Here is a 26,675-nt window from a genome sequence, read left to right as displayed (position 1 = left end):
CAAGCATATTTAAGTACTACCAACCAAAAGCTTTGAACAGTTTCAAAATGCCATAGTCTATGTAGAGAAACTATTAACAATTAAATAACCTGAAATAATAGCAAAATTAAAAAAAAAAAAAAACAACCCAACCTATATGTCCAGTAATTGAGGATTAGTTAATGGATGAGGTACATCTACTGAATAGGATCTGTGATCATTAAAACATTTGTTAGAGATTATGTAAAACAATGATAAAATGTCCACAATACTTTAAGCTAAAATGAAAAGAGTTTCAAATGGTATAATTCTAATTTTAATATATATATAACATGTATATACAAAGAATAATACACAGATAAGCTAGCAGGAATATACAGAATCAAGATGAGGATGTCTTAAGCCAAAATCTGAAATATTTCAGAGTCATAATTGTTTTATTATTCTGTTTTTCTACATGTTAACAAATTTTCTATACTGAATGTGCATAACTCTTAACCTCAGGATAAAAAAATAACTGTTACTTAAAAAAAATTAGACTCCATATGCCCATATGCAGCACATAGGTTCAAGATTGTAAGCAAATTCCACAATCAAGTGAAACGTAAATAGAAAAGAACTCAAAATATATGGGGAAACTAGAAAGGACAGTCTTAATTCTCTACCTCTTTTTCTAAGTAAATAAGTAAATAACATCAAGTAAGAGTAATGAAGACAGATGAGGTTAAAGTCAACTTTTCCAAATAACAAATTAGTCATGCCTAAACAAGCAGCTTTTTGTAACTTAGAAAGTATTTCCTAACTAACACTACACAAATAAAGAGGTTGAGGGTTATTCAGTAGACTGCAAATTATGTTTTTTATAGGTCTAACCAGCTTAACAACTAATATTTAAAATGTACATTGTGCTTATCACACGTTATCAAATAGAACACTTTTGGTATCTATGCAGACTGAAATTTAAAACTTTTTAAGTACTATAATTTGAGGTAATTGGTCATTTTAACTAACTGAAGATAACAAAAGTTGTAACCGTACAACAGGAAGAATAAATTCAAAAGGAATATGAAACTGTATTGAGATGTGGGACTTAAGCTTTAATGACATCAAAGCAATCATACAATTAAGACAATTTTACTTACGAATATGCTCAATCCAATTGTCAGAATGTTGATACATAGAGTAAAAAAATTAAGGGAGAACTAGTATTATAGTATTAAGATGTTCAATATCACAGTAATCCAAGTCTATGCCCTGACCAGTAATGCTGAAGAAGCTGAAGTTGAATGGTTCTATGAAGACCTACAAGACCTTCCAGAATTAACACACAAAAAAGATGTCCTTTTCGTTATAGGGGACTGGAATGCAAAAGTAGGAAGTCAAGAAACACCTGGAGTAATAGGCAAATTTGGCCTTGGAGTACAGAATGAAGCAGGACAAAGGTTAAGAGAGTTCTGCCAAGAGAATGCACTGGTCATAGTAAACACCCTCTTCCAACAACACAAGAGAAGCCTCTACACATGGACATCACCAGATGGTCAACACTGAAATCAGACTGATTATGTTCTTTGCAAGCAAAGACGGAGAAGCTCTATACAGTCAGCAAAAACAAGACCGGGAGCTGATTGTGGCTCAGATCATGAACTCCTTATTGCCAAATTCAGACTTAAATTGAAGAAAGTAGGGAAAACCACTAGACCATTCAGGTGACCACTAGACCATTCAGGTGACCTAAATCAAATCCCTAACGATTATACAGTGGAAGTGAGAAACAGATTTAAGGGACTAGATTTGATAGACAAGAGTACCTGATGAACTATGGACGGAGGTTCATGACATTGTGCAGGAGACAGGGATCAAGAACACCACCAAGAAAAAGAAATGCAAAAAAACAAAATGGCTGTCTGAGGAGGCATTACAAATAGCTGTGAAAAGAAGAGAAGAGAAAAGCAAAGGAGAAAAGGAAAGATATAAGCATCTGAATGCAGAGTTCCAAACAGCGAGGAGCAATAAGAAAACCTATCCCAGTGATCAGTGCAAAGAAATATTAGAAAACAATAGAATGGGAAAGACTAGAGATCTCTTCAAGAAAATTAAAGATACCAAGGGAATATCTCATGCAAAGATGAGTTCAATAAAGGACAGAAATGGTATGGACCTAACAGAAGCAGAAGATATTAAGAAGAGGTGGTAAGAATACACAGAAGAACTGTACAAAAAAGATTTTCATGACCCAGATAATCACGATGGTGTGATCAGTCACCTAGAGCCAGACATCCTGGAATGTGAAAGTCAAGTGGGCCTTAGGAAGCATCACTATGAACAAAGCTAGTGGAGGTGATGGAATTCCAGTTGAGCAATTTCAAATCCTAAAAGATGATGCTGTGAAAGTGCTGCACTCAATATGCCAGCAAATTTGGAAAACTCAGCAGTGGCCACAGGACTGGAAAAGGGCAGTTTTCATTCCAATCTCTAAGAAAGGCAAAGTCAAAGAATGCTCAAACTACTGCACTATTGCACTCATCTCACATACTAGTAAAGTAATGCTCAAAATTCTCCAAGCCAGGCTTAAACAATATGTGAACCATGAACTTCCAGATGTTCAAGCTGGTTTTAGAAAAGGAACCAGAGATCAAATTGCCAACATGGAAAAAGCAAGAGAGTTCCAGAAAAACATCTATTTCTGCTTTATTGACTATGCCAAAGCCTTTGACTGTGTGGATCACAATCAACTGTGGAAAATTCTTCAAGAGATGGGAATACCAGACCACCTGATCTACCTCTTGAGAAATCTGTATGCAGGTCAGGAAGCAACAGTTAGAACTGGACATGGAACAACAGACTGATTCCAAATGGGAAAAGGAGTAAGTCAAGGCTGTATATTGTCACCCTGCTTATTTAACTTATATGCAGAGTACATCATGAGAAATGCTGGGCTGGAAGAAGCACAAGCTGGAATCAAGATTGCCAGGAGAAATATCAATAACCTCAGATATGCAGATGACACCACCCTTATGGCAGAAAGTGAAGAACTAAAGAGCCTCTTGATGAAAGTGAAAGAGGAGAGTGAAAAAGTTGGCTTAAAATTCAGAAAATTAAGATCATGGCATCTGGTCCCATCACTTCATGGCAAATAGATGGAGAAACAGTGGAAACAAGTGACAAACTTTATTTTTGAGGGCTCCAAAATTACTGCAGATGGTGATTGCAGCCATGAAATTAAAAGACGCTTACTCCTTGGAAGGAAAAGTTATGACCAACCTAGACAGCACATTAAAAAGCAGAGACATTACTTTTCCAACAAGGTCTGTCTAGTCAAGGCTATGGTTTTTCCAGTAGTCATGTATGGACGTGAAAGTTGGACTATAAAGAAAGCTGAGTGCCAAAGAATTGATGCTTTTGAACTGTGGTGTTGGAGAAGACTCTTGAGAGTCCCTTGGACTGCAAGGAGATCCAACCAGTCCATCCTAAAGGAAATCAGTCCTGAATGTTCATTGGAAGGACTGATGTTGAAGCTGAAACTCCAAAGTATGGCCACCTGATATGAAGAGCTAACTCATTTGAAAAGACCCTGATGCTGGGTAAGATTGAAGGTGGGAGGAGAAGGGGATGACAGAGAATGAGATGGTTAGATAGCATCACTGACTCAATGGACATGAGTTTGAGTAAACTTCAGTTGTTGATGGACAGGGAGGCCTGGCGTACTCCAGTCCATGGGTCGCAAAGAGTCGGACACGACTGAGCGACTGAACTGAACTGAGTAAAATATTCACTACTGAGAATAGTGTTTCAAAAGACCTTTCTTGAAGTCTAAGCAATGATAATAAGAGACTAAGATGAGACTCAAATTACTGGCTTAATTTTGCTTTTAAAAAAGTAATGCTTATTAAGCTAACAAACAATAGAATGAAAATACTTTAAGGAAGTATTTTCAAAATGCTCTAGGATAAACTTATCTCTTCGAACTATATGTAATTATGACATATTTCTGACAGATGAGAAACAGTCCATAATAATCCATGGTTTCTGAAACAAATTTATTTCTCCTTAGCACTTCTATAGTACTGTATCTACACCTGTCACCAATCATTTTCTACTTTCTTTTCATGTTATTAGCATATCTATCTTATCACCTTATCAGACTGAAACTCTTCTGCAAATAGGAGCTTACAAATACATGATAATAAACTATCCTATATGCACTGTAAAAGTTAACAGTAATCACATTATAAACTATACACTTTCAAACCATTAAGAATAATTGTTAGGAAGTTTTTACTGTAAAAATAATATAAGAATTATTAAAGCATGTGTCAATCAGAAAAATTAAAAAAACACAACCCCATCACAGTAATATAAGTCATTCTTTTTCTGAAATCTTACTTTGCAACTACATATCTTACAGCAGCAATCAAAATGAGGCATGGTCACTAACTCATTTTAGTTCAGTAGAACTAATTTAGTTCAAACTGGGCAGAATCTGCCTCATGTATAAATTTTAGGAAAGGTAAAAAAAAAATTTAACCTCTTCCAAAATTTAAACTTCAGTTATGATTATGCAGACATGCAGGCAAAGACTGAAAAATAACATGTAAAATGCAAAAGATAAAAATAATAACGTTTGGGTGACAGAACTGTGGATTTATAGAAAATATCTTTCATTTGTTAAAAGTGCTGTAGTAAAACCAAAAGCTGAAAAACAAAATTATATAATGAGACTTCAGGCCATTTTAAAACATGACAAAATTTTTTAGCCCTTCACTGAATGCTTACTATATGCCAGGAACTATTCTAAGTGCTGGAGACAATGCAGTGAAAACAAAATTCCTGCCTTTATGAACTTTACAGTATAGTGAGGAAAAGCTAAAAGGAAACAAAGTAAACAACATAATTTCTATTAACGATCTGACTGCTCTTTAGAAAACTGAACAGAGCAATGTGGTAAGTATTACTGACTGGGTTTGGGGAAACCACCTAAAACTGAGGGGTCTGAAAACGGCTTACCTGAGTAGCTGACATATGAGCTGAAACCTGAATAATGAGACCTACCAAAGACTGGGAGAAGAGCTACATGGAACATCAACAAACATGAAGATCCTAAGGTAGGTGACCTTCATGTATCTCTGGTTAGAATGTAGTGAGCTAAGTAGGAGAGGACAAGGCTTAGAATATGAGGAGACCTCAAAGTAAAAGTTTAGATTTTATTCCTAATTTGTTAAGAAGCCTTTGTGGTAAGGGGTGCCTTAAAAAGGAAATGACATGTTTTTCAATATGAACTTTTTTGGGGGAGACTATAAAAGGACATGAGTAGAAGCAAAAGAACTATTAACTACAGCCCAGATGAGAGGTTATGGGGGTTTGGAGCAGTGGCAGGAAATGGGGATGATGGATTCAATATACAGTCTGAGGGCAGAAATGAAAGAACTTGATTAAAGGTTTTGGCTTGTGAAACCGTTTAAGAAGCCTAGGGGTTTAGTTTCTTTCAAATTTTGAGATGAAACTTAAAATTTCATCAAAAGAACAGGTTTTGGTTCTTTTGAATTTTAAGTTTGAGATGAAAACCAGGAGGGAATGTTGACTTTTTTTGGGGGGGGGGGGGGGGGATAAAAATTTTTACTTTCAATTACTGAAATCCCCTATAAGCTTGAGGGGGGGGGGCGGGGAGAGAGGAACCATTCTCTTTGTTCCCCCTAAGCCTAACACCCGGCCTGCTATGTATTATGTACATTATAAAAGTTTTTGAGGATAAGGATGGCTATTAGCTGCAGAAATCAAAAATCTTTTAGGACAGAAATTCCGTATCTGCACAACAACTAAGAAAGGGCTTTGGCACTGAAGTGGGATTTCTTTGTGACAGTAATATCTACATTTGGCTTTATCTGTAAAAAATTATTTGTGCAGTGTTCAGAATTTCTCAAGTGAAGGCCTTGTTTTTGAGTGCAGTTTTAAGTTTTCTGTGCTCAAAGCTGTTAAAAAAAAAAAAAAGCTACCCTTTAACGTGAAGGGCTGCTGCTGCTGCTAAGTCACTTCAGTCGTGTCTGACTCTGTGAGACCCCATAGATGGCAGCCCACCAGGCTCCCCCGTCCCTGGGATTCTCCAGGCAAGAACACTGGAGTGGGTTGCCATTTCCTTCTCCAATGCATGAAAGTGAAAAGTGAAAGTGAAGTCGCTCAGTCGTGTCCGACTCTTAGCGACCCCATGGACTGCAGCCTACCAGGCTCCTCCATCCATGGGATTTTCCAGGCAAGAGTACTGGAGTGGGGTGCCATTGCCTTCCCCCACACGAAGGGCTAGGCCTCCACATACATTTACAACCAAAAAGGGATTCAACTACTAAACGGTCTGCACCTGAACAAAAGAGTCATTAAGTACCTCAAACGCAGCACATGAAAGCCAATTAGTAAACGAAGCAACTTCTCACCAGCAATAAACCAAGAAGTTTGAAAACCGGACGGGAATAACATTTGAATTTGCTTAACATCTTTTACAGACCTAGCAGCATGGCAGAACTACGTCCTTTAATTCGATTCTCAAAATAGTGGAGGAAGGTATTCACTATCACCGCCCATTTTAGAGATGAGCGCTCGGAGTATCTCGCTCTCCTCTACTTCATCCAGAGTCGGCTCACCTTACAGCTCAAGGCTAAGTTCCTGTCTCCCCCGCTCTCCACCAAGCAAAAGTAATGACACTTAACTGCACATACAGAGCAACTTGAAGGCTCAGAGGAGTGGAAGAAAACGCCATATCCACTGCCGAAAACCATTGTAAGAACACCCGAGAGCCCTCCGAATGCCAAAGCCAAGCGTGACTTTGGCCTCAGCACCCACGGCTCTCGCTCGCCCTTCATTTCCTCGCTTACTCATCTCGCTGTCAACAGAGAGCGGAGAAGGTTGAAGCCGCATGGACCCAGCAAGGCCCAAAAGCCGGTTAGATGAGACAGAAAGTTGGAGACCGGCCCCACAGCCCTCTCCAGGTGGAAATGACAGTAAAGGATATAAGGAGCCGAGGCAGGACAGACGGCAATTCCCGGCGGCATAGTTCCTCCGGCCAGCTACTTATTTCTTCCAGTGGAACCGCGCTCTCCGGGACAGCGCGTTCCTGAGACATGCTTTCGCCCAGCACCAAAGCTTCAAAACACTCCCGCCAGAACCAAGACCGGAAACTCCCACCGTCCCGGCAGGCCTTGCGAACCAAGACCATAGAGAAGACAGGGCGCCGCTTTCCCTGGTGAGCCCGGGCCCCGCACGACTGGGAAGAAAGCCGGGCTTGTCTGGCCTGGGGAGGACTCGATTCACTGGTGCACGTTTCCGGTCTGGCGAGTCTGGCCGGCGTTCTCCGCGAGGTGAGTCGGGAGTCTGTCGGGCGGTGAGCATCTCCAAGTTTGGATCGCTGTCAACGTTGCTTTGAGACGCTGTGGGGGAGGTGAGGGCCGAGAGTCCCCAGATTTACAACCTTCCATCCCGTGGGGCTTTTTGGTTGCACATCTGGGGTTGGGTTTGACCTGGGCATGCGGCCAGGAATGACTACAAGTCCCGCGGTGAAGTGGGATAGAAACAGGCGCCGTCCTACCCACTTAATATGTTGACCCTACTTTATATCTTGTGTAATGGGTCTAGAGACCCACCTGTCAGAATTGGTGTGCAGATTGAACTGATGGTATATATTAAGTGTCTAGCACAGTAGATACAGAGAAGACCCTCTTGATTAAGTTGCTTCCATTTTCTACGGGCCTCTCCACACGGTTCAGTACCCTTATTTTGTGTCAAGCTAATCTTTACTAATTACTCCAGAGTCACCTCACTCCCAGTACACTTAGGGCTGCTGATCTCGGCTAAATGTTTGTAGTTAGGTCATTTGGGTGAATTTACACACATCAGCATACCTGTGCATGTTTTTAAAGGGATGCTCATTGAGCAAGATTCAATCTTGAAGTCCTGTTACATGAAACGGTAACAGACTGAAGAGATTCTGGCAGTTTAAGAGGTAAATATTATATGTTTGGGCAGGGTCGTGACAATCGCTAAGCTGATCATTTTCTGCTCGAGAATTTCGGACTGTATTGTTTTTAATTGTTGCTACTGCTGCTGTTCTTTTGTTCGTTTTTAGAGTTTATTATCTTCAGCTTTTGAACCCTGAAGGCTGTGTGTGTTTCCAAATCTGTCTCCCTCTCTCTGCACAGCTTTCATAGAAAAGCTGTTGGTGGGGGAGGGTGGAATGTTTAGTATTAAATTTAAATGAAATGTGTCACTTTGCTTCTTAATAACAATTTTCTTTTTTTTTCTCTAGAGCTGCACTGAAAGAAGAGCAAAGACCTCTTGAAAGTCATTTGGAAATAGCTCTGAATATTTATAACTGTATATGCAGCTAAAGAGAAATAGACCTTCAGCAAAACTAACAGAATAATTAATTGAGGCAGGTTTATATGTGTGTCATCAGTTTTATCCAGAAGTTGAAGAAGCTTCCTTGAAGTTTAACGTTTGTGTGCATTTTATGAGAGAATGACTTTTCAATTTAATTTCACTATAGAAGACCATCTGGAAGATGAATTAACATCTCTTGGAGATGGAGCTTTGGCCCTACATTCTTCAAAAGAATCTTTAGTCTCAGAAAGACAAAAAGGTACACACAGAGACAAAAAATGTTCCACAGAACAATCTGACTTGCTGCAGGACCATTTGTGGGAACATAAGTCAGAGAGAAATGAGGCTCCCTCTCAAGACCCAGACAGCTCATTTGGTGCAGCTAACAGTTCAAGTAACTTGGAACCACATGAGGAAAAGCCCTGCTTGAAAGTTGCCAAAGAGCATGCTGTGCCTAAAGATTTAAAGAAAGTGTTAGAAAATAAAGTCACAGAAACATTACCAGGTCTCCAACATGTTAACATATCAATAATGAAAACCACCTTGTTGAAAGAGAACTTCCCTGGAGAAAATATCATTTCAAAAAGCTTTTCTTCTCACTCTGACCTGATTTCAGGTGTTTATGAAGGAGGCTTGAAAATCTGGGAGTGTACCTTTGACCTCCTGGCATATTTGACAAAGGCCAAAGTGAAATTTGCTGGGAAAAAAGTGTTGGATCTCGGTTGTGGATCAGGGTTGCTCGGTATAATGGCACTCAAGGGAGGTGCCAAAGAAATTCATTTTCAAGATTATAACAGTGTGGTGATTGATGAAGTAACCTTACCTAATGTAGTGGCCAACTCGACTTTGGAAGATGAAGAAAATGATGTAAATGAACCAGATGTGAAAAGACTCAGGAGATCAACAGTAGCACAAGAGCTATGTAAATGCCGCTTTTTTTCAGGGGAGTGGTCTGAGTTTTGTAAGCTTGTACTGAGCAGTGAAAAACTCTTTGAAAAATATGATCTCATTCTTACTTCAGAAACGATTTACAATCCAGATTATTATGTTCCTTTGCACCAAACATTCCTTAGATTGTTAGATAAAAATGGACAGGTGCTTTTGGCCAGCAAAGTACATTATTTTGGTGTGGGTGGAGGTACTCATCTCTTTCAGAAGTTTGTAGAAGAAAGGAATGTATTTGAGACTAGAACACTTGAAATAATCGATGAAGGACTAAAGAGATGCCTAATTGAAATGACTTTTAAGTACCCCACTTAATGTCCACTGAGCGTCCTAAGTGAAATAAACGGAATAACTAAAACCTTATTTTGAATGATTTCTGATTTCTATTATTTCTGAAATTATTATGTTTGTTTAATTTTGTTTAGCCAAATAAGAGACCAACTATATTAACACTTTACTTGTTGGTGAGACTGAGAGAACAGTGTTTCTGAGCATTTGAAGAGATTTCCTAGGAAGTAATTTTGTGAGAAAGTTTTCTACTCTCCACTTTAATTCTATTTAACTTTTCTACCACCTTTAGCATATAAATTTGCCATTTCTTACTTCACATTTGAATTTCTTCGCAGACTTTGTCAGTTTCTGTTCCCATGGAGTGCCTGGTCAATCACCATGCTTTTCACTTTAAAGGCATGCATGTGTGCTAAGTTGCTTCAGTCATGTCCAACTCTTTGTGACCCCATAAACTAGCCTGCAAGACTCCTCTGTCCATGAGGTTTTCCAGGCAAGAATCCTGGAGTGGGTTGCCAGGCCCTCCTTCAGGGGATCTTCCTGACCCAGGGATGGAACCCACATCTCTTACCTTTCCTGCATTGGCAGGTGAGTTCTTTACAACTAGAGCCATCTGGAAAGCCCAAAGGTGTACATATGCATTACTGAATGGTTCTGAACCTAAATACTAGATCAGACATGTTAAGTAACTAGGAAGAGGTTTGGGCTTTTAAAATATTCATTTATCTTATATAACAAGAATCAAAATGCTGAGCAGTTGAATTCACACTGAGATGGAATAGATAAAGGGGAATCATGATAGTATAAAAGTGATACAGAAAGCTTACAGTGCTTGTAGCCCTTTTGTGGCCAAGTAAGTAGGAGATCCTAGGGTCTTGGTAGGAAAAAGAATAGGAAACACAATTTCAAACTCTAAGGAGTAAAGATTCTTCATTCTTTAAGTAATAGGGAAGAGAAGAAGAGATAAAGTATTTTTTATTTTAATGCAAAATTTTTCACACTTAACGTACCTGAAATTGGAATCTATACCTTACTATTTATAACTGCAATGCTAGAGATCCAGGTTAAATTTCTGGGTCGGAAAGATCCCTGGAAAAGGGAATGGCAATCCACTTCAATGTTCTTACCTGGAGAATTCCATGGGTAGATGAGCCTGGCGGGCTACAGTCCTTGGGGTAACAAAGCGTCGTCTACGACTGAGTGACTAACATTTCATTTTTCAACCTTACTATCTATAACTATTGTGCCACTGGCAGTCTTTATTGTCTTTCTTGGAGGTAACTAAAATAATGGTACAACCTGGATTCAATGAGATGTGATAGTCACAATGTCTGTTAATTAGGCAGTTTGTCTACTTGTTGCTGAATTTTTATAATCTTACAAGGTATATATCATCCATATTTTAATAATGATCATAATAGCTAACAGTTTTCAGCATTTACTATATGCAGGGTAGAAGGGATTTACATACACTGACATTTAATATTCATAACAGCCCTGAATTATAATTACTGTCTCCATTTTATAGATAAGTTGAGACTCAAGAAGGTAATTTGATCCTTATCACAGTCCTCATATTCAGAACCTGAATCTGAACTAAAGTCTTTTTTTAAAAGGTGGTGAAGATTTACTCTTCACCACCCCAGTGCTCTTAACCGTGCCTTACAATGCCAAATATTTTAGGACCCTTTTATTATTCTGAAATGAAAGCCACAGTTAAACTTATTTACATGCATGCTTAGTCACTTCAGTCATGTCCAACTCTTTACAACCTCCTGGACTGTAGCCTGCCAGGGTCCTCTGTCCGTGTGATTTTCCAGGCAAGAACACAAATGGGCTGTATTTTTATTTTATTCTCCAGAGGATCTTCCCAACCCAGGGCTAGAATCTGCATCCTTTAATGTCTTCTGCTTTGGCAGGTGGATTCTTTACCACTAGTGCCACCTGGGAAGCCCCAACTTATTTACATACATCATTAAAAGAATTTTTTTTGTAGTCATAATTTTTCCAGTAGTCATGTATGGATGTGAGAGTTGGACTATAAAGAAAGCTGAGCGCCGAAGAATTATGCTTTTGAACTGTGGTGTTGGAGAAGACTCTTGAGAGTCCCTTGGACTGCAAGGAGATCTAACCAGTCCATCCTAAAGGAAATCAGTCCTGAATATTCATTGGAAGGACTGATGCCTAAGCTCCCATACTTTGGCCACCTGATGCAAAGAACTGACTCATTGGTAAACACCCTGATGCTGGGAAAGATTGAAGGCAGGAGGAGAAGGGGACGACAGAGGATGAGATGCTTCAATGGCATCACTGACTCAATGGACATGAGTCTGAGCAAGCTCCGGGAGTTGGTGATGGACAGGGAAGCCTGGTATGCTGCAGTCTGTGGGATCGCAGAGTCAGAGACAACTGAGTGACTGAACTGAACTGAAACATAAACCCCTAATGCATTTATCATGTGTATATATGTGTGTGCATATATATATATGTATAAACCTATAATATGAAGAAAGTCATTTATAAACAAATAATTTGTGTTCCTTCAGGTAAATGCACAGGTATAGCTGGTGAGAAAGTATGTAGTAGTAATATGTTTGTACTTAAGATATGGTTACTGTCAATGTCACAGCTACAATTCCAGACCCACCTACTAGATAAGGCAGAATAGCCCTGACAGCAGGTTTGGCTATTTGAGGAGGTACAAAGCATTAGATGAGAGTCCCATGACAATGGTCAGCATCAATGATTTTGAGACAAACAGGTATCTCTCAGTTCTCTGTGATGAATTAGACACCCAAAGAGATGTCATCCAGGAGGCTTCTCCAGAAGTAGAAGAGACACAGCCCTGTATAGGGGCTCAGGGAACAATTTCAGCCCCAAGGGAGGCAGGCCTAGTGAAAACAGCAGGAGTCAAAACAGAAGCCCAGTCCTGGGAACTAGATAATCCTGGGCATTAAAGATAATTCTGGAGGTGACCGCTGATCAGGAACACATCTACCTAAGATAGCCGGCAGCAAAAGAGACTGGAGATAAAAGCATGGATATAAATCCAAGAGAAGAATGCATAGCATAGTACACTTTGTCATGTAAATAGTTGAATCATTTAAAGAAGCATCTATTAATATGTCAAGACAATGAGTTTTGGAGTTCAATACTTGGGTTAAAATTCAGTTTCCCCAACTAGAAAGCAGGGTTTGTAGTAGTATCTCTCTAAGAGAATTCTTTTTAAAAATCATTGTGAATATTGGGAACCTTTCAGGGAGTTTGGAGTTTCAGAGCATGAACCACCCATTCTTGTATTTGTGCCTTACAATAAATGCTGTACTTTACCACACACACACAAAAACAACCCAGCAACTTAGTACTGAGCCTTTATCATGGTTCCTTCAACATGATTACTATGGATAAATGGAAATTATTATGTTCATGAATTCTCGTAGTATTTAGTCACCCTGTTTTCTCAATCAAATAGGAAGCCTTTTTCACTTTTGTTAAAAATTGGGTTTGAGACTTTACAGTTTACAAATCCCAGTTCAGAACTTGGAGAAATAAATAGATTGAAGAACTTTCACTGCCCAAGGCCAACCCTCATTCTCTCCCTCCACAGCCCTGCCCCCTACTTCACCTTATTTCTAAGTTGTCTTTTTCTTTTTCTTTTTGACTGCTTTGGCATTACAGAGCATTAAGGATGAAGAAGAATGCATGTTGGAAATCTGTTTCTAAAAACTCAGTCACGTGCAAGATGTGTTCTGCCTTCAGTTCAGTTCAGTTCAGTCGCTCAGTCATGTCCGACTCTGCGACCCCATGAACCGCAGCACGCCAGGCCTCTCTGTCCATCACCAACTCCCAGAGTCCACCCAAACCCATGTCCGTTGAGTCAGTGATGCCATCCAGCTATCTCATCCTCTGTCGTCCCCTTCTCCTCCTGCCCCCAGTCCCTCCCAGCTCTGGGATGTAACTTCTAGTGGGAGAAGCCACAGTACGTTTATCATAGTTAGTCTCTCACAATGCCAGAGCTGCAAAAATGGAGTCTTTTATAGCACAGAGAACTTTCTCTGCTGGGCTGCACTCAAGTTATGATGGTAATTTTGAATTGCACTTTTACCCAAAGAAAAAATTTAATATCAGCAAATTCAGTGCAACCATAACACAGAATGAGAAGTTCAGGAAATTCTGGCTGAAGTGTAAGCAAAGAATCAAGGTTATGTTGTCACATAGGTTTCTTTTTATTTCTTTTTATTCAAATAGCTATTCATTAAGCTCTTATTTAACTTATATGCAGAGTACATCATGAGAAATGCTGGGCTGGAAGAAGCACAAGCTGGAATTAAGATTGCTGGGAGAAATATCAATAACCTCAGATATGCAGATGACACCACCCTTATGGCAGAAAGTGAAGAGGAACTAAAAAGCCTCTTGATGAAAGTGAAAGGGGAGAGTGAAAAAGTTGGCCTAAAGCTCAACATTCAGAAAACTAAGATCATGGCATCTGGTCCCATCACTTCATGGGAAATAGATGGGGAAACAGTGGAAACAGTGTCAGACTTTACTTTTCTGGGCTTCAAAATCACTGCAGATGGTGATTGCAGCCATGAAATTAAAAGACGCTTACTCCTTGGAAGGAAAGTTATGACCAACCTAGATAGCATATTAAAAATCAGAGATGACACACTGCCTTTGTCAAATGCAGTCACCAATGACGCGCGTGCTGTTCTATCCTCAGGGGAGATGGGTCAGATGAGGTCAGCTGCTCAGCTAGCGGGTTCTTCTTAGTACCATCCATAGGTTTTATTAGAACTTCAGTTCAGCTCAGTTCAGTTCCGTCGCTCAGTCGTGTCTGACTCTTTGTGACCCCATGAATTGCAGCACACCAGGCCTCCCTGCCCATCACCAACTCCCTGAGTTCACTCAGACTCATGTCCATTGAGTCAGTGATGCCATCCAGCCATCTCATCCTCTGTCGTCCCCTTCTCCTCCTGCCCCCAATCCCTCCCAGCATCAGAGTCTTTTCCAATGAGTCAACTCTTCACATGAGGTGGCCAAAGTATTGAGGTTTCAGCGTTAGCATCAGTCCTTCCAAAGAACACCCAGGACTGATCTCCTTTAGAATGGACTGGTTGGATCTCCTTGCAGTCCAAGGGACTCTCAAGAGTCTTCTCCAACACAACAGTTCAAAAGCATCAACTCTTTTGTGCTCAGCTTTCTTCACAGTCCATCTCTCACATCCATACATGACCACTGGAAAAACCATAGCCTTGACTAGACAGATCTTTGTTGGCAAAGTAATGTCTCTGCTTTTGAATATGCTATCTAGGTTGGTCATAACTTTCCTTCCAAGGAGTAAGCATCTTTTAATTTCATGGCTGCAATCACCATCTGCAGTGATTTTGGAGCCCAGAAAAATAAAGTCTGACACTGTTTCCACTGTTTCCCCATCTATTTCCCATGAAGTGATGGGACCGGATGCCATGATCTTAGTTTTCTGAATGTTGAGCTTTAAGCCAACGTTTCACTCTCCTCTTTCGCTTTCATCAAGAGGCTTTTTAGTTCCTCTTCACTTTCTGCCATAAGGGTGGTGTCATCTGCATATCTGAGGTTATTGATATTTCTCCCAGCAATCTTAATTCCAGCTTGTGCTTCTTCCAGCCCAGCATTTCTCATGATGTACTCTGCATATAGGTTAAATAAGAGCTTAATGAATAGCTATTTGAATAAAAAGAAATAAAAAGAAACCTATGTGACAACATAACCTTGATTCTTTGCTTACACTTCAGCCAGAATTTCCTGAACTTCTCATTCTGTGTTATGGTTGCACTGAATTTGCTGATATTAAATTTTTTCTTTGGGTAAAAGTGCAATTCAAAATTACCATCATAACTTGAGTGCAGCCCAGCAGAGAAAGTTCTCTGTGCTATAAAAGACTCCATTTTTGCAGCTCTGGGATGTAACTTCTAGTGGGGGAAGCCACAGTACGTTTATCATAGTTAGTCTCTCACAATGCCGATTGCTGTTTTCTGAAGGGATTAAAAGTGAACTCAGATAACCTTTGAAAGTAACTTCATCCTCTATACAGGAAGTTGTCAAAGTGCTTTTCCAGGAGGAGTAATAACTTGATTTGAAAGAAACAGTAAAAGTTACAATAATAACAAACAGCTTAGTAACCTAAATGTTTTTAAAGGCAGTGTGTCAGTTCCGGGTCTGCATGGAGACACCCACATCCCCACCCTCCTCAGTTTCTGAGCTACTGGCAGGGAGCCTCTGTGGAACAGTGGAAAGGGAGCTAAGGGCACAGGCAATCTGAAAAACGGGAAGTTTGAAGGCAGAACACAGCCGGCATGTGACTGAGTTTTTAGCAACAGATTTCCAAGATGCATTCTTCATCCTTCATGCTCCACAATGCCAAAGCATCCAGAAAGGACAACTCTTATCCCTTATAGAACAGGGTAAGTGGCCAAGAGGGTTATTATGATCTTTAAAAATGCAACAAAGGGGATGCTGCCTCTTTTTCCATGGTATATATTCATGGGATGGAAAAAGTCAATGTGAAGGCTTGCCTTTGGCAGTGTGTCAATGGCACCCAACTCCAGTACTCTTGCCTGGAAAATCCCATGGATGGAGGAGCCTGGTGGGCTGCAGTCCATGGGGTCACAAAGAGTCGTACACGACTGAGCGACTTTGCTTTAACTTTTCACTTTCATGTATTGGAGAAGGAAATGGCAACCCACTCCAGTGTTCTTGCCTGGAGAATCCCAGGGATGGCGAAGCCTGGTGGGCTGCCATCTATGGGGTTGCAAAGAGTCAGACACGACTGAAGCGACTTAGCAGCAGCAGCATAAGCCTTTGCAGTAGAATCGGATGTACTGGGTGTCATGGAACCCAAAGTGCTTTGGGCCATGCTGCTGCTCGACTGTGGCGCCTTTGTGTAAACAAAAAGACACTCTACCCTCCAGGCAGGCTTCCCAGATAGTGCGAATGGTAAAGAAGCTGGGTGCCAATGCAGGAGACATAACAGACACAGGTTTGACCCCTGGGTCGGAAAGACCCCCTAGAGGAGGGCATGGCGACTCACTCCAGTATTCTTGGTTGGAAAATCCCGTGGACAGAGGAGCCTGGCAGGCTACAGTCCATAGGGTCACAAGCAGTTGGATAAAACTGAAGCGACTTCGCATGCCCTCCAGGCAGATTCAGCCTCAGGTTAAGAACAGAACTGGCAAGTGGAATAGGGCTGTTTTCAGCTCCATGTGCCCTTTTACACTTCTTAGTGGCCCTGCGCTTTAGCCTTACAAACTTCCACAACTTTCTGACTCATAAAGGATTGGAAAATGGGCAATAAACTGATGAACACCAAGAGAATCAGATAACATCCACTAAATACAGGAAGTGAGGAACTATCAGAGACAGTGCTTTTCTTTTCTTTTCTCAAGGTGATTTACAGCCTTTCTGTCAGGGGCAACCAGCACAGTTTGATGGCATTAAGGTCTTAGGGATCTAACTGTGCAGCAGGTGAACTCACAAGAAACATTTGAACTAGAGGATGAGCTGCGGAGACAAGTATTCGCATGTGATCTCCCCCTGCACACTGGACACTGCGGCAGAGGTTGCCAACATGAGCAATGAAGGCAGACAGTGACTGAAACCTGTCCATATCACCCCATCCAGGAGTCTTAAGGTTCTCTGGAGGGCTCAGCTGCATAGCAGCTGCACGATTCTGAAAGCCTCCTAACACAGCATATCCAGTTAGCCATATAGCGTGAGTGTAGCTCTAGCAATTTTCTCAGCCTTCTCTAAAATTCAGCAGGTCCCCACCAGCGAGATTCAACTCCTGGTCCCAATACAATGAACAGCAATCATTCAACCAGCCTGATCATATTTCACATCTACAGAGAAATCAATGCCTCAGAACCTGCCAAGAACAAAGCCACACACTGTGAGAAAATTAGTCAAAGAGATAAACAGAAAAATGTATCGTCCTCATTCAGTTAATGGAAATCTGAGGTAGACAAGGCCAAGACTTGACAGCATTCTTTAGGTGTGTCTAAAATTTTCTAGAACTCAAAATTCTTGTAGGTCTTTGCTGTTCTAGGCTAATCATTTCTTGCTATAAACTTGACTCTGAACTTGTTTTTAATAGCCTGAAAAAGTGTTTGGGCTGGGGAGCATTTTTTAGGAAAGATTTTGTATAAAAAAGTAGAATAGGGGACTTCCCTAATGGCCCAGTGGTCAAGAATCTGCCTTCCAATGCAGGGGACGTGGTTGGATCCCTTTTCGGGAATGGATATCCCACATGCCCTGGGGCAAATACGACAGGAATGCTGCAACACTAGAATGCCCTTGCATTTTCATCTCTAAAACCTGTGTGCCACAATGAAGACCTGGCACGGCCAGAAAAAAAAAAAAAAGGTAGAATAAAGCCCTAGAAACTCAAAACAGACCAGTTAGTCACTGGCACACCACATTCTCGTTAGCCTATCCCTATGCCAGTTTTGTTTTTTAATCATTGCTTCCCCACCTCTGTGTTTAAAGAATCTTCAGAAGGAGCTACATTTTCAGTGATATGCTTTTCTTCCCTGAGCTTTCCAGAAATTGAACTCTGCTTCCTGTCTGCTTTGTTGTTTTCAAGCTTCTCCAAGATTTTTACAATAAGAACCATAAAAAGTCTCTTCTACTAAGGAAAATAGCTCAGAGAAACATTTTCTCAGAAGAATGGCACACGTTTCTAATGTGCTGACATTTTAGTACCTTTAACAGGGACTTGGTTCAGGCTTTTATTTTAAACATTAAATGTTTTAATGTTAAATTTATTTTAAACATTTTTCATTTTCTCAGAGTAAGAAAAATATCTTATTCTATAAACTTCCCCCCAAATACTTCAGAAACTCTTCTGCCCTGTATCCCATAATGTTGTAATTCAGCAGAAAGAGATATAACCTTAGAGTCAAAATCACTAGATACCTTTATGTCTTGGTAATTTTGGTTTCCTAACTTCTATTATCACCATATAAACATTTTACCTGATTCCTTAAAAATAAAGGACAAAGCCAAATGTCAGACCCTAATGTGAATTGCTCTACCATAATTGGTCTAATGAGGCATTTTGGTTAAATTTATTCCCAGATATTTCATTCTTGTGGATGGAATTGTGAATGGGATTATTTTCTTAACTTCTGCTTCTGATAGTTCATTGTTAATCTGAAAAAGGAGACAAACAAAACTCATAGATACAGAGAAAAGTTTGTCAGAGGGGAAGGGGGTTGAGGGGGTGGGAGAAGTGGGTGAAGGGGATCAAGAGGTACAAACTTCCAGTTATAAATAAATCATGGGAATGTAACGTACAGCAATGATGACTGTAGTCAATAATATTGCGCTTCAAATTTGAAAGTTGCTAAAAAATAAATCTTTTAAGGTGTCTTCAGAAGAAAAAATTTGTAACCTTGTATGTTACAGATGGTAACTAGACTGATTGTGATAATATATACAAATATCAAGTCATTATGTTGTGCATCTGAAACTAAGATAATGTTGTGTATCAATTATACTTCAATTTAAAAAAAAAGACATCTTGGATGGGCCCATTGTTTGATCACACATAAATATGCACGTGGTGTTTTGGCCTCTCAGGAGTATTATAGTAATGTTACCAAAAGGTGTGGGGTGCAGCTGCTCACTGCCCAAGAGTCAATAAACAGGCCAGGTTGGTGGAAAGGAAAACTTGCTTCATTTCAGATGCCAGCAACTGGGAGGGGAGGGCGGACATCTGTCCAAAGGCTGACTCGCTTCCCACCCCCCTGACAAGGAGAAGGTGAGAGCTTTTATAGGCTGAGGGAGGGGGCTACATGCAGAAACAGTACAGTCAGCTCTGACAGTTGTCTTCAAATTGGTCACTGGTGATCTGACCAGCACCATCTTGGTTATTTTGCAATGTCGTTCCTGCGTGCTTAGTTGTATCCAACTCTTTGTGACCCTATTGACTGTAGTCAGCCAGGCTCCTCTGTCCATGGGGTTTTCCAGGCAAGAATACTGGAGAAGGTTACCATTTCCTTCTCCAGGGGATCTTCCCAACCCAGGGATCAAGCCCCATGTCTCCTGGATATCCTGCATGGCAGGCAAATTCTTTACCCACTGAGCCATTGGGGAAACCCCTGGTTATCTTAGGTACAATTAATCTTCAGTTCCAGGGTTGGGTTTTTTCCATTTCTTTGAGGTCAGTTCTCATAAGTGGGCAGCTTACCTCATGGCTACAGCCTGGTTATCATGTAATCAACTTCTCCTGCTAGTGGGCCTTTCGGTATCTATCAGACAGCTCACAGGATATGGTTCAGAATATTATCTGTACCCCTTGAGAAGGAACTAAAGGTCCTGAGATGCTTAATGAGTACATTATTATTTTTTGGTCTCCTTTGGCTGTTTTCCTCTGTCTGTGAAGGTGCTCATTTCTCTGATTAAAGTTATTTTTTGACTGAAGTTTTCCATAGACAAAAGGCAGGCAGAGGACATGGGGGGAAGTATCGGGGGCGGGGGGGGGTGGCGCTGCTCTGGTTCAGTCCCCCCTTTTCTTTGATACTCCTCAATCTTGTGGAGACACAGAGCAAGAAAGGGAACATTACTTTGTCATAGTACCTGGACAAACATTTGAAAATTACTAGACATATTACAATGAGGATAATAATCAAAATGCATCTTTGTATTGTTCTCTGAATCTATTTTTCTAAATGGTTAAAGCAAATGTACAATATACGTTTGAAAGTAAAAGTGAAGTTGCTCAGCCATGTCCAACTCTTTGCGACCCCATGGACTGTAGCCTACCAGGCTCTTCTGTCCATGGAATTTTCCAGGCAATAGTACTGGAGTGGATTGCCACTTCCTTCTCCAGGGGATCTTCCTGACCCAGGGATCAAACCTGGTTCTCCCACATTGTAGACAGACACTTAACCGTCTGAGCCACCATGGAAGTTACACAATATACGTTTAATAGGCCACAAACAGGCTGTTTTGGTTAGCCTAAAGTTCAAAGTAAATCATGTATAAGCCAGAATGATTTCCCCATACCTCAACATGTGAAAATCTCATCATTTACACTTTTCAACTGTAAATTTTCCATAGAAATTGTTGATAATCAGTATATTTTTTGGAGAAGGCAATGGCACCCCACTCCAGTACTCTTGCCTGGAAAATCCCATGGATGGAGGAGCCTAGTAGGCTGCAGTCCATGGGGTCGCTAAGAGTCAGACATGACTGAGCAACCTCACTTTCACTTTTCACTTTCATGCACTGGAGAAGGAAATGGCAACTCACTCCAGTGTTCTTGCCTGGAGAATCCCAGGGACAGGGGAGCCTCGTGAGCTGCTGTCTACGGGGTCACACAGAGTCAGACACAACTGAAGTGACTTGGCAGTAGCAGTATATTTTTCCATCGTTGCCAGGGTGTCTCAGTAGTCCGCTCTGGGTCTATCCATGTCCCTCGGTTCTAGACCTCCTTTATGTTTATGTATCTGCCTAGTTGTCCACATTAGGGGAAAACTAATCAGGTATCATGGACAGGCTCTGAGGTATATTCATAGGGAAACACTTTATAAGCCATGCATTTTATCATTTATACCCAGTTGTCATACAAACATTGGACATGTGCTTTAAGCAGTGAACTTAAAGCCATCAGTGCTACACATTGTGAGAAGTTATACTCTGTGACAACTTTACTCGACAATTTTTCCAAAATCTTTTTTTAAATTTTTTTATTTTATTTTTAAACTTTACAATATTGTATTAGTTTTGCTAAATATCGAAATGAATCCACCACAGGTATACATGTGTTCCCCATCCTGAACCCTCCTCCCTCCTCCCTCCCCATACCCTCCCTCTGGGTTGTCCCAGTGCACCAGCCCCAAGCATCCAGTATTGTGCATCGAACCTGGACTGGTGACTCGTTTCATACATGATATTATACATGTTTCAATGCCATTCTCCCATATCTTCCCACCCTCCTCCTCTCCCACAGAGTCCATAAGACTGTTCTATACATCAGTGTCTCTTTTGCTGTCTCGTACACAGGGTTATTGTTACCATCTTTCTAAATTCCATATATACGCATTAGTATACTGTATTGGTGTTTTTCTTTCTGGCTTACTTCACTCTGTATAATAGGCTCCAGTTTCATCCACCTCATTAGAACTGATTCAAATGTATTCTTTTTAATGGCTGAGTAATACTCCATTGTGTATATGTACCACAGCTTTCTTATCCATTCATCTGCTGATGGACATCTAGGTTGCTTCCATGTCCTGGCTATTATAAACAGTGCTGCGATGAACATTGGGGTACACGTGTCTCTTTCCCTTCTGGTTTCCTCAGTGTGTATCCTGACAATGTACAAAATTCTTTTCTCAAAGTTCCTTTTTCACAAATCTTTTACCATTTTATGGATCCAAACAAATTTGTCCTGTATTTCCCCATCCAGAAACAAACAACTGTAGGATAAAATTATTATCATTTTTCCTCAACAAAAATATTTCCATTCTTTATACCTTCTCTTCACTGAAAACACACATATCCTACTTGCTTTACACACTGAAACGCTTCCCTTATCATTTATACACATCACAAGTTTTAACCCTGGAAAACCTTAACAAAACCAAGAAACAAGTGATTTAAATGTTATACCAGCATTTTCTGATTGGAAAATTCAAGAACATATTCTATAACCTCTAAAAACATACATTTTTCATATCAAAATTTCTCTTAAATGTGGTACAGGGTATGTGTTTATAAACCCAAACATTTTTAGTTTCCTTCTTGGTCTTGCAAGACAAAAGTAGATACATTTAGATTTGTTGGATTTGTAAGCACTTATTTTTTAAGCCAATTAAATGGATCTCGTTTACAAATTAACCTCAGCAATATTATCCAAAGACAAAAACACATATTCAGACATACAGACATTCAGACAAACAGAGATATCATTGTTTCATCTTTCTACATTTCATAAATTAGGCATTGTGAATAAACTTTATCAGTTTATTAATAATAGTCAGAATAGTTGAATTTATACTCTCAATGTTAAAAAGCTTCCCTTTTGTTTCCCTTGGCTTAAACTTTTACTATTTAACCCAAGGTTAGAGTCCCAGGCAAAGTGGTCAGTGTTTGTATTTCAAGGACATGATAAAAACTAACTTCAAATTTTCTCCTAGGCATATTCATTTCCTTAGTGTCTGAAAAAAATCGTTTTATCAAGCCAGGTTTCTCTAACTGCATATGCAAAAAGAACAAGTTTTGGAATTTCAAAAGAGTTTCATCTGAACCAGTTTTCTCTGGAGTCTAAGGAATACTGTTGCCATACATTGTTCAGAAAAAAATCATCTTTCTTTTTCTATAGTCATAGTTTTATAGCTTGACTTTTTCTTAATGAATTGAACCTGATTTTCTCATTTTACATAGGCAATAATACTGTCAATCACACAAATGGAATATCCAGTCACACATCAAACAACAGAGCTGTCATAAACCCTCTCCAGTGGTGACTGGTACGGAGTCCCAAACAAACACTTCTCCAACACATATGATCCTCAACGGTAGTCGGATATCAGAACCAATTGGCAAAATTCCCAAATGACACTCAATGCTCACAAACAGTCCTCAATGGTAGATGGATGTCAGAACCAATTGGCAAAAATGCCCAAATAGCAGTCAGTGCCCACAAATGGTCCTCAACATCAAACACACATCAGAATCAACTGGCAAAATGCCCTAATAGCACCTCGTGCCCCTAAACAGTCTCAACATCATATACACATCTGAACCAACTGGAGAGAAAGCCCAAATAGCAGTAGCCCTCAGAAATGGGAAGGTTGCCCGGTGCCCACCAGTGAACTTGGGAGGGTGGGTATCTGTCCAAAGGTCAACTACCATCCTGACAAACAGGGTGAGCGCTTTTATAGGCTGAGGAAGGGGTCCACAGCAGAAACAGTACAGTCAGCTCTGACAGTCATCTTCAGATTGGTCATCAGTGGTCTGACCAGGGTCATCTAGTTGTTTTAGGTACAGTTAATCTTCAGTTCCCGGAGAAGGCAATGGCACCCCACTCCAGTAGTTTTGCCTAGAAAATCCCATGGACTGAGGAGCCTGCTAGGCTGCAGTCCATGGGGTCGATAGAGTCGGACACAACTGAGCGACTTCACTTTCACTTTTCACTTTCATGCATTGGAGAGGGCACTGGCAACCCACTCCAGTGTTCTTGCCTGGAGAATCCCAGGGACGGGGGAGCATGGTGGGCTACTGTCTATGGGGTCGCACAGAGTCGGACACGACTAAATCGACTTAGCAGCAGCAGCAGCAATCTTCAGTTCCAGGGCTGGTTTGTCTCCATGTCTTTGAAGCCAATTCCCCATAATTCAGTTGGTAAAGAATCCACCTGCAATGCAGGAGACCCGGTTCAATTCCTGGGTTGGGAAGATCCACTGGAGAAGAAATAGGCTACCCACTCCGGTATTTTTGGGCTTCCCTTGTGGCTCAGCTGATGAAGAATCCACCTGCAATGTCGGAGACCTGGTTTGATCTCTGGGTTGGGAAGATCCCCTGGAGAAGGGAAAGGCTACCCACTCCAGTATTCTGGCCTGGAGAATTCCATGGACTGTATAGTCCATGGGGTCGCAAAGAGTCGGACACAACTGAACGACTTTTACTTTCACGCTTTCACTCATAACTGCGGCAGCCTACAACACGGCTACAGCCTGATCTTCATGTATTCAATTTCTCCATCTGATGAGCCTTTCAGTGTCTATAAGACTGCTGAAAGGATATGGCTCAGAATATTATGTATAGCCCTTGAGAAGGAACAAAACATCTTTGATTACACTTAATGAGTACTTATTATTTGATCTCCTGTGACTGTTTTCCTTTGTTTGTGAATGTGCTCATTTCTCTGACTAAACTTATTCTTTGACTAAAGTTTTCCACAGACAAAGGACAGGCAGAGGACATGGGGGGAAGGACTATAGGGTCCTGCTCTGTTTCAGTAATAGGAAGAATTGAGCCCCTCCTTGGTGCCAGTCCCTTCGTGGTTAGTTTTGTCCAATATTTGGAAATACAATAGAATTCTGTTCTATTCTAAAGCCTAAATGCATTCTCATGCCAACAAGAATTCATCAAGCACTCACTGTTATGTAGAAAAGAAAAGATATGTTATTTCTATCGTTAATAATTTCTGTTAAAGATATTTAATATTTGTAATAAAAGTTTACTCTTCGCTTCTCTGGTAACCAAACACTTCCAGGTATACTCCATTTCTTCTGGATCTTTCCAGAAGTGGTGTGAAGAATAAAGACGTCCCCAAGTATATTTGACTTCAGTGTGCCCCCTTTACAATGACTTGTGTATTTCCTTTGTTAATCAAGAGACTTTGTCAAAGTTAATTTGTGAAAGGTCAGAGATTAACTAACAGGAAACAGGACAATAGATAACTGACAGGATTCGAGCCTCAGAAGAAGAGAGATGTATGAAAGCAAAACAAACACCCAAAACTGGGAGGGTAGGAGGGAAAGGACAGAAATGAGGAATGGCAGAGAGAAATGAGGACTTGTGTGCTTAGTAGCTCAGTTGTATCTGACTCTTTGGTGGGACTGTAGCCTGCCAGGCTCCTCTGTTCATGGGATTCTCTATACCAGAACTGGAGTGGGTAGCCATTCCCTTCTCCAGGGTATCTTCCTGACCCATGGATCGAATCCCAGTCTCCTGCATTGCATGCGGATTCTTTACCATCTGAGCCACCAGGGAAGCCCATAGAGAGACAAATATGGAGTTATATCAACTAAAATGTAGGAAACCAGAAAGGGTTTGGGGAAAGTTAAAATGGTGGAACCCAAGGAAAAAGACCAATTAGGAAGTCAAGAGATTCCTTGGAATTTGCACAATAGCTGAACTTTTAAACAAGTGAGTAGAGGTGGGATTCCTGGTGACTCACAGCAGAAAAGACAATGAAGGAACAAAGTCACGTGATTATGATAAGAGGCCAAGGAAAAGCATTTTATGGCAGCCCCAAGTGACCTGGCTATACCCCTAGCATTTCATCCCCATTGGAGATTTGGTTTTATGGGACAATACTGCTGAGCTTCAAACCTAGAATGACCACACATCCCAATGGCCCTGACACAGTCCTGGGTCCACACCCACTGCCCCAGTGTCTCATCTGGTTTAACATTCTAGCATTCTCAAACTCTCCTGATTTGAATGATAAAGATATGATCGTTTATACCAACCCTGTAGCACTATCCTTAACCTTATACTTTTGTGGAGTAAGTCACAATGGAAAAAACCACTCAATAAATCAATATTAACTTCTGAGTTCAGTCTTTTTAAAAACCTACACCCAGGAATCAAGCAAAATGCACCTCTTCTTATCATATGTCAGACACTGAGCTTGACAACGGAATATAAATATGTTATAATATATAATATAAACATATTATATAAATATAATATGTTCTGTGTTTTAGGGAGCTTCCAGTGTGGGGTAGAAATAATAACACAACTAGTGAACCTCTTTCATCACACACACTGTGCAGGTTTCTTTTCCTTTTTTCTTTTAAAAAATTGTATTGGAGTATAGTTGATTTACTATGTGGTGTTAGTTTCTGCTGTACATCAAAGTGAATCAGTTATACATATACATTCATTGAGTTCTTCTTAGATTCCTTTGCATATAGGCCACTGTGAAGATGTCTGACAGAGTTTCTTCTTGAGTTCTAGAGTAAGACCGTCTGCCTGTAATGGCGTATATTAGGGAGAAAGTGGACAGAAATGAGAAAAGATGCGTATTTCAAAATGTTAATCATCTGATGGTGACTTGGTAATTTTTCACACAGAAATAGAGGTTGGAAGATGGGTCACAGAGTTAGGAAATCCTGCCTTTCTTTTTTTTACTTCTAATTTCAAAATTGAGACAGTCTTGTAGGTCACCCTGCTTATTTATATGCAGAGTACATCATGAGAAACGCTGGACTGGAAGAAACACAAGCTGGAATCAAGATTGCTGGGAGAAATATCAATAACCTCAGATACGCAGATGACACCACCCTTATGGCAGAAAGTGAAGAGGAACTCAAAAGCCTCTTGAT

At 40.5% G+C, this 26,675-nt stretch overlaps 2 protein-coding genes across 7 annotated transcripts in view; one reads left to right on the top strand and one right to left on the bottom strand.

Annotated features, from left to right (window-relative positions):
* The window catches only part of C16H1orf112 (chromosome 16 C1orf112 homolog), a 50,927-nt gene extending 43,646 nt beyond the window's left edge, over positions 1-7,281 (bottom strand). For 2 of the 4 annotated variants that reach the window (XM_027564759.1, XM_027564760.1), the window contains exons 1-2: positions 6,977-7,281; positions 1,122-1,161 (exon numbers count right to left, since the gene is read on the bottom strand). In XM_027564759.1, the coding sequence (XP_027420560.1) occupies positions 1,122-1,161; positions 6,977-7,180 (244 nt within the window). In that variant the 5' untranslated portion in view covers positions 7,181-7,281. The remainder of the gene's footprint in view (positions 1-1,121; positions 1,162-6,976) is intronic. The other 2 variants (XM_027564758.1, XM_027564757.1) reach the window with 2 other exon arrangements.
* Positions 7,236-9,648, top strand: METTL18 (methyltransferase like 18). Of its 3 annotated transcripts, none has more exons than XM_027564767.1 (2): positions 7,236-7,322; positions 8,267-9,648. In XM_027564767.1, exon 2 carries the CDS (start codon positions 8,479-8,481, stop codon positions 9,598-9,600), a length of 1,122 nt encoding a protein of 373 aa, XP_027420568.1. In that variant the 5' UTR covers positions 7,236-7,322; positions 8,267-8,478; the 3' UTR covers positions 9,601-9,648. The 3 variants fall into 3 exon arrangements, with proteins under 3 accessions (XP_027420568.1, XP_027420567.1, XP_027420569.1); XM_027564766.1 differs by having other exon boundaries at positions 7,303-7,402; XM_027564768.1 differs by lacking the exon at positions 7,236-7,322 and adding an exon at positions 7,852-7,963.
* The last annotated feature ends 17,027 nt before the right edge of the window (positions 9,649-26,675 follow it).

The sequence above is a fragment of the Bos indicus x Bos taurus genome, chromosome 16 (genome assembly GCF_003369695.1).
Source record: "Bos indicus x Bos taurus breed Angus x Brahman F1 hybrid chromosome 16, Bos_hybrid_MaternalHap_v2.0, whole genome shotgun sequence".
Taxonomy (NCBI): Eukaryota; Metazoa; Chordata; class Mammalia; order Artiodactyla; family Bovidae; genus Bos; species Bos indicus x Bos taurus.
This window is presented reverse-complemented; position numbering and strand designations above follow the sequence as displayed.

What these genes read in the sequence shown, in the direction of transcription:
- METTL18 (XM_027564767.1), top strand. Translation starts at nt 8,479, where the DNA reads ATGACTTTTCAATTTAATTTCACTATAGAAGACCATCTGGAAGATGAA.